Source organism: Chelonia mydas, chromosome 10 (assembly GCF_015237465.2).
Source record: "Chelonia mydas isolate rCheMyd1 chromosome 10, rCheMyd1.pri.v2, whole genome shotgun sequence".
NCBI classification, from domain to species: Eukaryota; Metazoa; Chordata; order Testudines; family Cheloniidae; genus Chelonia; species Chelonia mydas.
This window is the reverse complement of record NC_051250.2, coordinates 53,721,228-53,734,065: the sequence shown is the minus strand read 5'-3', so window position 1 is coordinate 53,734,065 and position 12,838 is coordinate 53,721,228. Positions and strand designations below refer to the sequence as shown.

The following is a 12,838-nucleotide window of genomic DNA, read 5'->3' as shown; positions in this document are numbered from 1 at the left end:
AAATGCAGCACAGTAGATGCAGCAAAGGGGCAGAAGCTACAAAGCTGGCTTTAAGTCACCTTTATACTCTGGGGATTTTGGATTGCTCCAGGGACCAATACTGCCTCTGATATAAATCAGAGCAACACTAAGGGTACTCTAATTTATAGTAGCCTCCTGAGGTCTGCCTATAGGCCAATTCCCTTTCTGGAGCCATGTAAAATCTTCAGTCTGTGTGCAGTTTGGAATATCCCCCTCCTGCTCCTTTCCCCTCACCTGCCCCCTAAGACAGGGCTTGCAAAGGGAGCTGTATATAGCTGCTTGTGGCAGCCTGCCCTACACTGTGCCTCAGCGCCTGGTGGCACAGATATAGTGCAGGAGTCATGTGCAGAGACGAGGGAGGAAATAAAAATCTCTGTTTGTATTTACAGTTCAGAACCGAACGTATTTTTGTAGAAAAATGAAAAATGTTGAAATTAAACTTTTTTTTAAAGAAAAAATTGTCAAAGCATTTGACCAGCTCTACATATTTTATTGCAGAGGTCCTCATATGCATTTGTAGGTCACTTGTGGTCTATGCAGGACTTGCTGATGATCTGTGGATGGCTGGCTTGTCATATGGTGTTGGCTCACCTCATTGTTTCCAGATGTTAGTACTCATTATCAGACAGTTACAAATATATTCAATATTCCCTTAATATTAATTGTCCACTGTGTGCAATTACCATAGTTGCCATAACAGTGGTATGAGACTCTGGGTATGGAGTGAAGGTGGGCTACAAGGAAATCTCCCCATGAATATGTGGGCATTCAATGAAAAAGTTTGTGAACCAATATTTTATTACAATTTTTTCTAAGTAGTTTTGCCACGTAGGGGTCTTGTAAAAGTCTGTACAGTCAGAGCTAGGTCAATGTATACCTATATCTTGACTTTAGTAAAGCTTTTGATACGGTCTTGCATGACGTTCTCATAAACAAATTAGGGAAATGCAACCTAGATGGAGCTACTATAAGGTGGGTGCAAAACCGGTTGGAAAATTGTTCCCAGAGAGTAGTTATCAGTGATTCAGAGTCATGCTGGAAGGACATAACGAGTGGGGTCCCGCAGGGATCAGTTCTGGGTCCATTTCTGTTCAATATCTTCATCAATGATTTAGATAGATAATGGCATAGAGAGTACACGTATAAAGTTTGCGGACGATACCAAGCTGGGAGGGGTTGCAAGTGCTCTGGAGGATAGGATTAAAATTCAAAATGATCTGGACAAACTGGAGAAATGGTCTGAAGTAAATAGGATGAAATTCAATAAGGATAAATGCAATGTTCTCCACTTAGGAGGGAACAATCTGTTGTACACATACAAAATGGGAAATGACTGCCTAGGAAGGAGTACTGCGCAAAGGGATCTGGGGGTCATAGTGGACCACAAGCTAAATATGAGTCAACAGTGTAGTGCTGTTGCCAAAAAAGCGAACATCATTCTGGGATGTATTAGCAGGAGTGTTGTAAGCAAGACACGAGAAGTAATTCTTCCACTCTACTCTGCACTGATTAGGCCTCAACTGGAGTATTGTGTCCACTTCTGGGCGCCACATTTCAGGGAGGATGTGGCCAAATTGGAGAGAGTCCAGAGAAGAGCAACAAAAATGATTAAAGGTCTAGAAAACATGACCTATGAGGGAAGATTGAAAAAATTGGGTTTGTTTAGTCTGGAAAAGAGAAGACTGAGGGGGGACATGATAGTTTTCAAGTACATAAAAGGTTGTTACAAGGAGGAGGGAGAAAAATTGTTTTTCTTAACCTCTGACTAAAGGACAAGAAGCAATGGGCTTAAATTACAGCAAGGGAGGTTTAGGTTGGACATTAGGAAAAACTTCCTAACTGTCAGGGTGGTTAAGCCCTGGAAAAAATTGCCCAGGGAGACTGTGGAGTCTCCATCATTGGAGATTAAGAGCAGGTTAGACAAAACCTGTCAGGGATGGTCTAGATAATACTTAGTCCTGCCATGAGTGCAGTGGACTGGACTAGATGACCTCTCAAGGTCCCTCCCAGTCCTAAGATTCTATGTTAGTGACCCTCTTCAGGTTAATTCCATTTCAAATGAAATGTGTCGAGCTGTAGCAAACAGCTCGTCCTATACATTGATGAAATACTGCTAGGACTTAACTCAAGGAGCTTCAAGCTTTGAGTCATCTGTGCATTAAGGATTATTTCCTAACAAGGTGTCTGATTTTTCCCTACTTTCCCTCTTCATGTTTGTGTTGAAGATGACACATGGGAAGATTCTGAGTATCTTCTTGTGATTAAAAACAAACAAACAAAAACCCTTAAAACCGTTTGGTTTTATAGAATAGTGACAACAAAACATTAACAATATCAAGCCCACAATGTCTTGAATTAGAAGCTAACATTCCTGTTAGTTTTAAAGCCAAAATACTATTCACTGACAGAATCTGCTTTAAGTGTAAAACTACCCGAGTCATGGAAAGATAAAGATGTTAAATGAAATCACTACACCTCCCCCAGGGTATGTTCTCATCCCTTTGCAAGAAGCAAGGTATGAAGATGTAATCACATGACATCAAGCGTTCGGCTGGCCCCAGTATCTGTCCATGAAGGAACTGTCATAACAACAATCCAATCAGTCACTAAAGCCCTTTAACTGAAAACTATCTATGAAGGGGCATTAGGGGTAGAGGTGGGGTTTGGGGAGAGAGAAGGGGAGTAAGGCCCTTTTTAAAAATAAAATAAAGGATGTAAGAACCTTTTCTCAAACTGAAGCAGTTCCCTTTTGGATTTTCCATTCAGTCCTATTGCTTTTGGTTCAACATGAAGATAAATGAAAAGATTTTGATGATCTGAGATTTCTTTTGGGACCACTTAGGACAATGTGTACAAATCACTTCTGAAACAAGGACTATTTCATGGTTAATTATCCTATGTAAACTGGCTGCAGGATTTATTGTGTAGGAGGCAAGAACTCAAGTCATAGCTTTCCCTCGATTCTCTATCTTCGTCTTGCTCTGAGACTTCAATTCCTCAGCATCTGCTCTCACAAAAAGAAGGTTCTCAAGGAACCCCTGGAGGTTCACAGACAATTGCAGATTTCTTATAAGTGCATTTGACTCACAACAAACAAATAAATAAAACTAACTCACAGGTGGATGTGGTGACAAAAATCAAAACACATTTGTTACTGAGATTTTCTTTTGATGGGTATGTGACTTTTGATGCTTTAGTTAGTTCTGGCACCAAAGGAGATTACCTCATCTATAATTCAAAGGCTGATTTGCACATTATTTGAGACACTAAATAACTGGTAGGTACATGACACTGTCAGACAAAAATATTATTCTTTGAAGAGTTCTTTTCCCTTTTAGATGATGCATAAGTTTAAGTAGTAATTTTTGGTATGGTACATTGAAAAGAATAATTTATTCAGTCAATATTCCTTGCAATGGAATGGTTGGAGTGAGTACTAAAATTATACACTTTTACAGGTTAATTTCTTTGGCTAGTTTTGGTTAGTCTTCACTATTCTTTTAATGGGTATATTAGGATTGTAATTCACATCTGATTTGTTGACCATTTCCTATTGCTATTTTCCCATCCCCAACAAGAGAAATGCCTAATACATGTAACTAACAATTTGTCCTAAATTATATTTGATTTAGCAAACGGTATTAGACTTCTTTTAAAAAAATCCATGGGGGAGGTGAAGCTTATTGAAAAGTTTCAGAGTAGCAGCCGTGTTAGTCTGTATCTGCAAAAAGAAAAGGAGTACCTGTGGCACCTTAGAGACTAACCAATTTATTTGAGCATAAGCTTTCGTGAGCTACAGCCCACTTCATCCAATGAAGCGGGCTGTAGCTCACAAAAGCTTATTACTGAAAAGGGAATTTTTAAAAGGTGTATGTGTCTCTGTTAAATACAACCACCACCATTTCAGCACATCTCTGACCAAACACATTGAAGCTGTGTGCTCCGTGAGACACATACAGTATGAGATGGATAAAATGAGGTTGTGGGAACTGGTGTTGAGTACCTGCCTGTAGTAGAAATGTGGACTGAACTACATTTTAAAAGACTGTGGCAGATTTAGAAGACTGAAGAGCAAAATTATTCTTTGTTATCTTCTGTATATAAGGACAAATATATATACACTATGCTTAGTAAACATTTTTCTGAAAATAAAAATGTTGTGTCAGCGAAATCCTTAGTCCTGACATCTAAAGGTTAAAAATGCTGAGAAAATGTCACATTCTGCTTCAACACAGTGGAGAGTAGGAACACTTTTTCTAAAGATATTTTATCCTTATTGTGGTTTACGCCTCCACTTCGTCTAATTACTTATAACATGCAATTTTCTCAAGGGGAAACAGCAACTAGAGAAAAGAATGCACTGAATGAATAGAGAATAAATGGCTTTAGTTATAACACCCTCCCTATTCAGGTATGAAAATTAAAGTTCTTGTATTCTCAGGGCCGGTCTATTGTAAACAAAACTATACTGCACTTCATGAACAAGTGCACTTTGATTAAGTGTTCAATGCTATTTCATGTTAAGTCCTAAAGCTATAAGAAATCCAATTACATTTGTGCAGTAAGGATATTTAATTATTATACAAACAATATTGTTTTATTTCCTTAAGTAATATCTAAAAATATAATTTATTCTTTCCATTTTTACTGAAACCTCTTTATACTTCAAATTAAATACATGCTGGTAGTAAGTTACACAGAACTTGGTCTTACCCTAACCCTCATCAAGTACACCACAGTATGCTCCAATATGCTAATTTAACTAAATGTACATAATTATATTGACAGAGATGGCCATCCAGGGAGCCAAAGTATGAGGGCTGTAACCACTTTCATTGTCTTGCAATGAAAATATTTTCCAATAACTGCCCATCTGACACAGTTTCATTCAACCTCCAGAGTTTAATCAAAGTAACTGCAATCAACCACGCTCTTGCAGAATGAATCCAGAGGAACACATTTGGAAATCAGGTAAGAAAGATCAGATAAGGCCTTAGAACTTGATGTGGATGCTCTGATGTGACCTCTCTAGCTACTATCCCACTGTTAACTTCAACAGGACAAAGAGCAAATCAATTTCAATTTGAGAAAACTATATTTAAATAATTTTCTGGCTTGATATTATTTATATTACAGATGAATTATAACTGTTTACAGAGACAGAAAAAAAATAAACTATACCAAGCTCTGCAATATAAAGGTTCATTATTTTCATTGAGGGCTTTTGGTAACAACATGAAATCAAAGTTCAAGTAGTGTGTAGATTTCAAAAGGCCTTATGAGACTACAACTATCTATTGTAGTGTATTGTCTTATTATATAAACAAAAAAAAATCCTTCTGTTTTTCCAAAAAAAAAAAAAAAATCTGGGTACTTTGGAATATGTTTTATCACAACTGACTTTCTCTGTAGGGCCAAATTCTGTCCCCAGCTTATATCCCATGCCACCCAACTGCCTTCAGAACGTAATTAGATTTTTCAAAGTGTGACATGCTCTGTAATAATACATTGCTTCATTTGTGAAAGCACATGGCTGTTTTGAGTTAAATTCTCTGCAACCCAGTTCACTGCACTGGAGGTTTGCACAGGTGTAAATGAGGGAAGGATGTAGCCTGATACACACTGTATAGAATACACACAAATTTAATGTCCAAAAAATCTATTGTTCATTTCTTATCTGAACATGTAAAATATTTGTATGTAGTTTGGACAGCTGAAAGCTCAGTCTGATTTGGGTATTTCCTTTCCAATTAGACCGTATTAGAAGAAGAGCAATGTTCTAAAAGTAGACACTGTTGAAAGTTAATGACCATTGTACACTACCAACAATGCTCTTAGAAGGTTTTCTGCCTGTGAGCAAAAAGCAAGAGAGATCTGTAAGAAGTGTGCCAGTAGTGGATACTGGTTTATCCTTTATTGCAGGGGTGGCCAACCTGAGCCTGAGAAGGAGCCAGAATTTACCAATGAACATTGCCAAAGAGCCGCAGTAATATGTCAGCAGCCCCCACATCTGCTACCCCCCTCCAGCTCCCAGTGCCTCCCCCCCACCGGCAGCCCCACCAATCAGCGCCTTCCGCTCCCTCCCTATGCCTCCTGCCTGCCACAATCAGGTGTTTCGCAGTGCACAAGAGGCTCTGGTGGGGAGGGAAGAGGAGCGAGGGCATGGCAGGCTCAGGGGAAGGGGTAGCAGGACCTGGGGCAGAGCAGGGGGTTGAGCAGTGAGCACCCCACAGCACATTGGAAAGTTGGCATCTTTAGCTCTGGCCCCGGCATCAGCGCCTATGCAAGGAGTAGCATATTAACCTCTGAAGAGCCGCATGCGGCTCCAGAGCCACAGGTTGGCCACCCCTGCTTTATTGGCTTCTCTAGTTCATTTCAAATGTCTTTGCTATTTACTACTATAGGATTAAATTCAGTCTCCCTCTTTCATCAGAAAATAGGCAGCCAAACGAGGCTCTCAATCCCACTTCCCAAAACCCCAAGAAGTTCACTGTGTAGGTCCTCTGTAACCCTGACTTCTGGCACTGATCCTAGTGGCAGAGACATGGTACTTTCATATTAGAATTCATTCGCCTATTAACAGCCTCCTATGCACCCTTTTGATGAGATTACTCTTGCTTGTGGTGAAAGTAACCTCCATAAGTGCTGGCTAACCTTCCCCAGGTCAGCCATCTCAGCAGGGCACTATAGGACCAAGACCTTTTAATGACCTGTTGAACCAGCTGGCACCTCTCACATCCAAATATCACTTAGTTCAAGTTCTGTGCAAGTCAAAGGCCTTGCCCTGTTTTGAACAACACAGAGTTATGGACAAACATAGGAACATAAGAAATAGGACTGGAAGACACCTCCTGGATTGAGTCCAATTCCCTGCTATCACAGGCAAACCCATCATATAATCTCGCTTATTAGACAAGCTGTTGCTGTAAAAAAAATCATCATTAGGAATCTGACACAAGGCGTTGTGAAAAGATGACAAATGAGCACCACTTTATAGCCTTCTAAAACTACATCAAGGGATTCTCTGATGGAGTCCTGAAGATCTTTTATTTTCTACCCACCTCTACTTTCCATGCATCAACCCCAAGGTCCAGGTAATGGCTATTTTTCTGGCTGGTGTTTAATAACCCAGGGACGTCATTGTTGAATGATGAAAGGCACACACCCTCCATCTCCCTGGGTCTGGACTCTACTGCCTCCACACTACCTCCAGAGAGCAAGAAACTGGGGCTTGTGGAGCCCTGGTTCTTCTGCATGGCTGCACAGACAGGTACTGTGGAATTATCTGACCAGCTCGAATCAATCATTGTATTCAGAGGCTGCAATAAAATGACGGGCACTATTACAGAGTAAGTATTCTAGCGTACAACATGAAAAATGCAACAGTTAGATGAATGATGTTCCATGAAATTCCTCATTTATTTGTACTACTCTAGTGCATGTGCTAGTATAACCATCCAACAGAAGCAAAAGATAAAATAATCTGTTACAATCCAACTTACCCACCACCCATGCCTCCATTTTTGCCAAAATGAGTGCGAGGTTCACTTGAAGCCAGTTTAAGCAGTTCATTCCATTCCCGTTCCCACTCTTCTTCTGTATAAACTAAACCCGACTAGGGGAGAGAAGAGTATATTTCAGGATAGGATGTTAAAAATATCACCAGTATCAGACAGTAGACATCATGACCCACTAACATATGTTGTGTTTCATTTTTAGTGCCATTTGAATAAGACATGCAATTGCCCTGGAATATTACAGTATCACTTTTTCAAATCAAACAGCACCAAATTATCAAAACGGATCAAAGACGGCTACTACATTTTGAATAAAATTTTCAGCTGGAGGCTCTCAATTCGCTTCTGCAAAAGTGCCCCAAGCAATTGTTTAACTGGGTAGCTAGGCATCCAGTCATCTCACATGCATGTGAAATTCCTTCCATTTTGGTTCTCAGGTTGTGGATAGTGGATCTTTGATCTTATTACTGACCCAATGACTATTCATTGTCACTCATAGTGGAAATTCATAGTAATTCATGATGACAATGACTGCTTCATGGGCCAGTGAAAGAGCGAGCGGGTGAGAGTAACTCTATAGCTTGGTGGATAGGGAATTCAGCTAGCGTATAGGAAATCCAAGTTCAAGTCCTCACTCCAATGACTACTTGATACAACATGTAACAGCTTTAATGGGAGAGACTGCGAAAGCCACATACCAAATTCTCTCATAGTGGTGAAGGCACTCATCAGTAACATAGGACACTTAAGTTCAAAATCTTTCTCCGTATCAGACAAAGGAGGTGAGGTGGGGGAGGGGGAGTTGAAGTCCAGGTCTCCCACATCTCAGAAGAGTACCAAAACCAGTGGCTAAATGTTATGAGGGAATTTCTTCCCTCCACCAACATTTTGTGAATTTAGTCCTCCTTTGCTTTTGTCAAAATGCCTGACATTTTTTGTCAGGTCAAAATGAAATGTTTTGTTTTGGCATTACTAACATTTTTTCAGTTCAGTCAAATTTATTTCATGAACTCGACACAAATTTGCAAATAGTTTTGGGTCGACCGATATGGCACTTTTGGTGACTAAACTATTGAAATTTTTTTGCCTTGCTCTACTTTGAAGATCTTCCTTGATAGGCCAGGGACAGCAGTACTTGTTACACCTTCTCTCTCGCTCCCCTGGAGATTGGAGGGAGAGATTTCCGAAGGCACAAAGGGCAGGTAGGCACCTCCGTCCATTGTGTTTTCAGGCAGACTAGAGGTTGCCTAGCCGGTGATAGCTCAACTGTCTCCCATTGACAGGGTCAGGAAGGACATATGAGATTCTTATTAGTGCTGTAATTCAGTTCTGCAGCTCTCATTAGTGCTGCTGCCAATAGCAAGCAGGGAAAATACATATATGAATAGCACAAATACCAGCCAAAACTATTTGGTCATGTTCAGCTAGCTGTGTACGGCCAACATTTATGCTGGAGTACTTGGAAAATTATTGATTTAATTCATCTGCACTATGTCTTGCTGTTGATGGAATGCCGTGTGAGCATAAATTCTTACACTGAGAGAAAAGAACGAATGAACCTTAGAACAGGACCTCACAGCTTTGCATACGACAGCAGCTAAGCTATCCAAAGGTGCTGTTACTCAAATTTCTAGAGTTTTCTTGATTATTTTCTTTCAACAGCCTAATTAGAACTGGTGCTGGCGAGATCCAGTTCTGCTCCCCTGTGCTTTCCAGGTAGCAAAGCAACGCCAGCAGCTCCCCGATGAGCTGATATAAAAGAAGAATTCTGTATCCCCTTACCACAGGCAGAATGACTTTTTGTTTAAATGAAAGGGCCTTTCTATTTAAAATTTTGGATGTGTGTAGATAAAGGCAAGAACTAAATCCTAAAACTAATTACCTTTGTGTTCAGCAATTGGCCACATGATTTCACATTTGTCATGACTACGCTGGAGGAATTGCTGAACCTCCTCACTGTGGTCAGGTGAGCAGAGGCATGCACAAAAGGGCAAACCCTGCTCCCGCACACAGCCTGGGAAATCGCGTTGGGTGCTGTTGGAAAGGTTTGAGCACTGGGTATGAAACGGTTCCATGGGAACTTTGGAAGGCGATAAAATATCGTTAGCAGAGCTGCTCAACAGCAGCCACTGCATCAGAGACTGCAGTAGCCCATGTGGTTTCTGTGCCTCTGCTGCATGAGTATGAATGTAAATAGCTGGTGGATCTGCTTAGTTGCAGAAAACACAGGCCCTACTCCGTCCTTGGCAAACTCCACTGCTGATCACCCCTACTCTCTGCAATAGTAGAGCCCAGATGAGGTCTTCAGGTATCTGGCCCCATTGCTAGTGGATCTGCAGCAGTCCTGGTCCTCCATACCAATGGGGGAAGGCTTTGCCCTCAAACACAGCTTTTTCCAGCACATATTTGGATATGAAAATTTTCTGGGGAAAAAGTGAGGTGTCTAATTTTACTCTACTTGAGGATTACAGTTAAAATACATATTTCAAAATATGGTCAATTTTCTCAGGGTAGAGATTTGCTCCTTAACTGACATTTTCTTTTCTTTCATGATTTAATCTACAGTTTTCATTTTTGTGTACTGTAATTTTCAGTAGATAATTAGGGCTGTCAATTAATCACAGTTAATGAATGCAATTAACACAAAACAAATTAACTAGATTACAAAAATAGTCACAATTAATCACTGTTGTAATTGCACTGTTAAACAATAATAGAATACCAATTTATTATAAATATTTGTGGATGTTTTTCTACATTTTCAAATATATTGATTTCAGAAAGCAACACAGAATACAAAAGTGTATAGTGCTCACTTTATATTATTATTTTTGATTGCAAATACTTGGACTGTAAAAAAGAAATTAAAGAACTAGTATTTTTCAATTCACCTCCTATAAGTCTACTCAGTCCTACCTCTTGTTCAACCAATCACTCAGACAACCACGCTTGTTTACATTTACGGGAGATAATGCTGCCTGCTTCTTATTTACGTCACCTGAAAGTGAGAACAGGCATTTGCATGGCACTGTTGTAGCTGGTGTTGCAAAGTATTTATGTGCCAGATGCGCTAAACATTCCTATGGCCCTTCATTCTTCGATTTGTAGGCTCTAAAGTTTTACATTGTTTTGTTTTTGAGTGCAGTTATGTAAAAAAAACAAAACTTTTTTTAAATCTCACAATGAATTGTGATTATTCTTTAATCATTTGACACCTCCACAAATAATATATTTAAATCTGGAGCCCCAAATATTCAGGTGACCCGAAACCAGCCTTAGATTTTGTAGGTGTAAGGCTATGCACATGTAACTTTTTCGGTGTATACATTCATCTGCTTTTGCATTCCTGATTTTCATGCAGAAATATTTGTCTATGTGTGAAAAATAGATGCACAAGGAATTTGGTAAGAGCAAAAGCTTTTTCATAGAACCTCAGAGGTAAGAATAAAAATGTTGCCCTAAATTATATCAGCTACACAATGGTTTAAACTCTCTAGGCCACACAGACCTCTTTATTCTGTTGTGTCTGTTGCCATCTCCATCTTCTCTTCAATGCTTCCCTTTCAGCTCCACTTCTCATCATGGTGTAGAGTGCTTTACGTAACACAAGGTCCCTGTCATGAAATCCCCACATCCCTAGAGCGCAAAAATGCAGCGAATAACAAAGATCCAGTTATGAAATAGAAACAATCAGTTGCATGAAACACAAATAACATTGCTCAAAAAAAAAAAAAAAAAAAAAGCAGTGCACATTATAAATCTTACTAGCTAATGATTCCTATTCATTACTTTCAAGCTTTCCTAATGAAAATTGTCAGCCTAAATAGGCTAATGAAGAATAATGCTGAATTCTAGCAAAGTTTAAATTCTGGTTAAGAAATGACTACGGCTTTGAGTTGTCTGGTAATTTTGTTTTTGCATGACTTCAACATTGCTATAAGGAAATGAACATTCAATGCACAGGTCTTCATTTTAGCTCCAGAGTTAATTGAATGTGCAGGCATCAGAGTGCTAAGGATAACGACAGGCACTTGTGGCTATCTCAAACACAGACACCCACAGGCTTGCACTGTCATACAGCAGAGATGATACATGTCCATTGGTATTTAAGTCCCAGTAAAGAGTCAGGCACTCATGACTATTGGAAGCCTAAAAATACAAGCAGCCATAGGCTTCCAAACTCTTAAGATAACAAAAATATATGTCGTCATGTACGTGAGAATAGTAACCTATAATAAAAGAGAGTCAGAGATCTCACCATGACAAGGACCCGTAGGCAGCCATGTTTAATTTATTATGCTGCCAGCCATTGGCATTAAATATTTTTGTTCCAAAGTGTGCAAGTCAAAATGCCCTGACCAACTGCTGTAAATAATTTACAATCCCTTGTAGCTGAGATGAATTGGATAAACAACGCTATTTATAAAAGACACTTTCAGAGTATTCAAATCTGTTTTCTTGTTATTTCTTACTTTGTGTTTCAAAAACAAAATGACATTGCAAAATGATTACAAAATAACCATACTTTTAAGAGAAAGGTCACTTTTTTGAGTCTTACTGGTGCACTATTTCAGCACAAAAGCGATTATTAGGAAATAAACAGCATATTACACTTCCAAGTGTGTAGTCACAGGGCTTTCTTTTGGTGCCCTTTGTACAAAACTTTGCAGTGGCTTTGAATCAATGGTAAATACATAGGAAAGAGTGTAATTTACCTTAATCTCTCTCATCCATACAATTATCCTTTCCAAAGACGGGACACACCAAGAATATTTGCATTTGTAGTCTTAATGATAGTAGGATGCACGTTTAACAAACACCAGAGGATTATGGGCTTGAACCTGTGTTTATGATGCAGCCAAAATCCCACGGAAGGCAACAGGCCCATTATAGAAAATGTACACTAGCTTAGAGGCTAGGTTTTATCTTGCTGTTTCAATTCCATTTTACAAAGCAAGCTGAAAACTTCTACCTTCATCATGTATAGATAGATACTTATCGCAAACATTGCTACAGGGAGAAGCTGAAGAATAGAGTGCATCAGCCTTATATTAAGGTATGTTTACACTGCAAAACCCTCCTCCAGAAACAAAGAAAGAAAAAAAACAGTAACCGAGTGTCTCAGAATCCAGGTCAAATGACTCAGGCACGGGGGCCTCACACTACAGGGCTAAAAAGAGACCCTCCCTACTTGCTGGGTTTCAGAGTCTGGGCTTCAGCCCAAGCGGACATCTATACTGCTATTTTTAGCCCCACAGCGTGAGCCCAAGTCAGTTGACCTGGACTCTGAGACTAGCTGC

The 12,838-nt window shown here is 39.6% G+C and overlaps 1 protein-coding gene across 4 annotated transcripts in view; it reads right to left on the bottom strand.

Moving 5' to 3' along the window:
- OTUD7A (OTU deubiquitinase 7A) overlaps positions 1–12,838 on the bottom strand; it is a 246,605-nt gene that overhangs the window by 42,872 nt on the left and 190,895 nt on the right. For all 4 annotated transcript variants that reach the window (XR_006284337.1, XM_043524039.1, XM_037911551.2 and 1 more), the window contains 2 exons: positions 11,047–11,174; positions 7,524–7,636 (listed from right to left, as the gene is read on the bottom strand). Coding sequence is in view for 3 of the 4 variants with exons in the window: in XM_043524039.1 (XP_043379974.1) it covers positions 7,524–7,636; positions 11,047–11,174 (241 nt within the window). In the remaining variant the exon portion in view is untranslated. The remainder of the gene's footprint in view (positions 1–7,523; positions 7,637–11,046; positions 11,175–12,838) is intronic.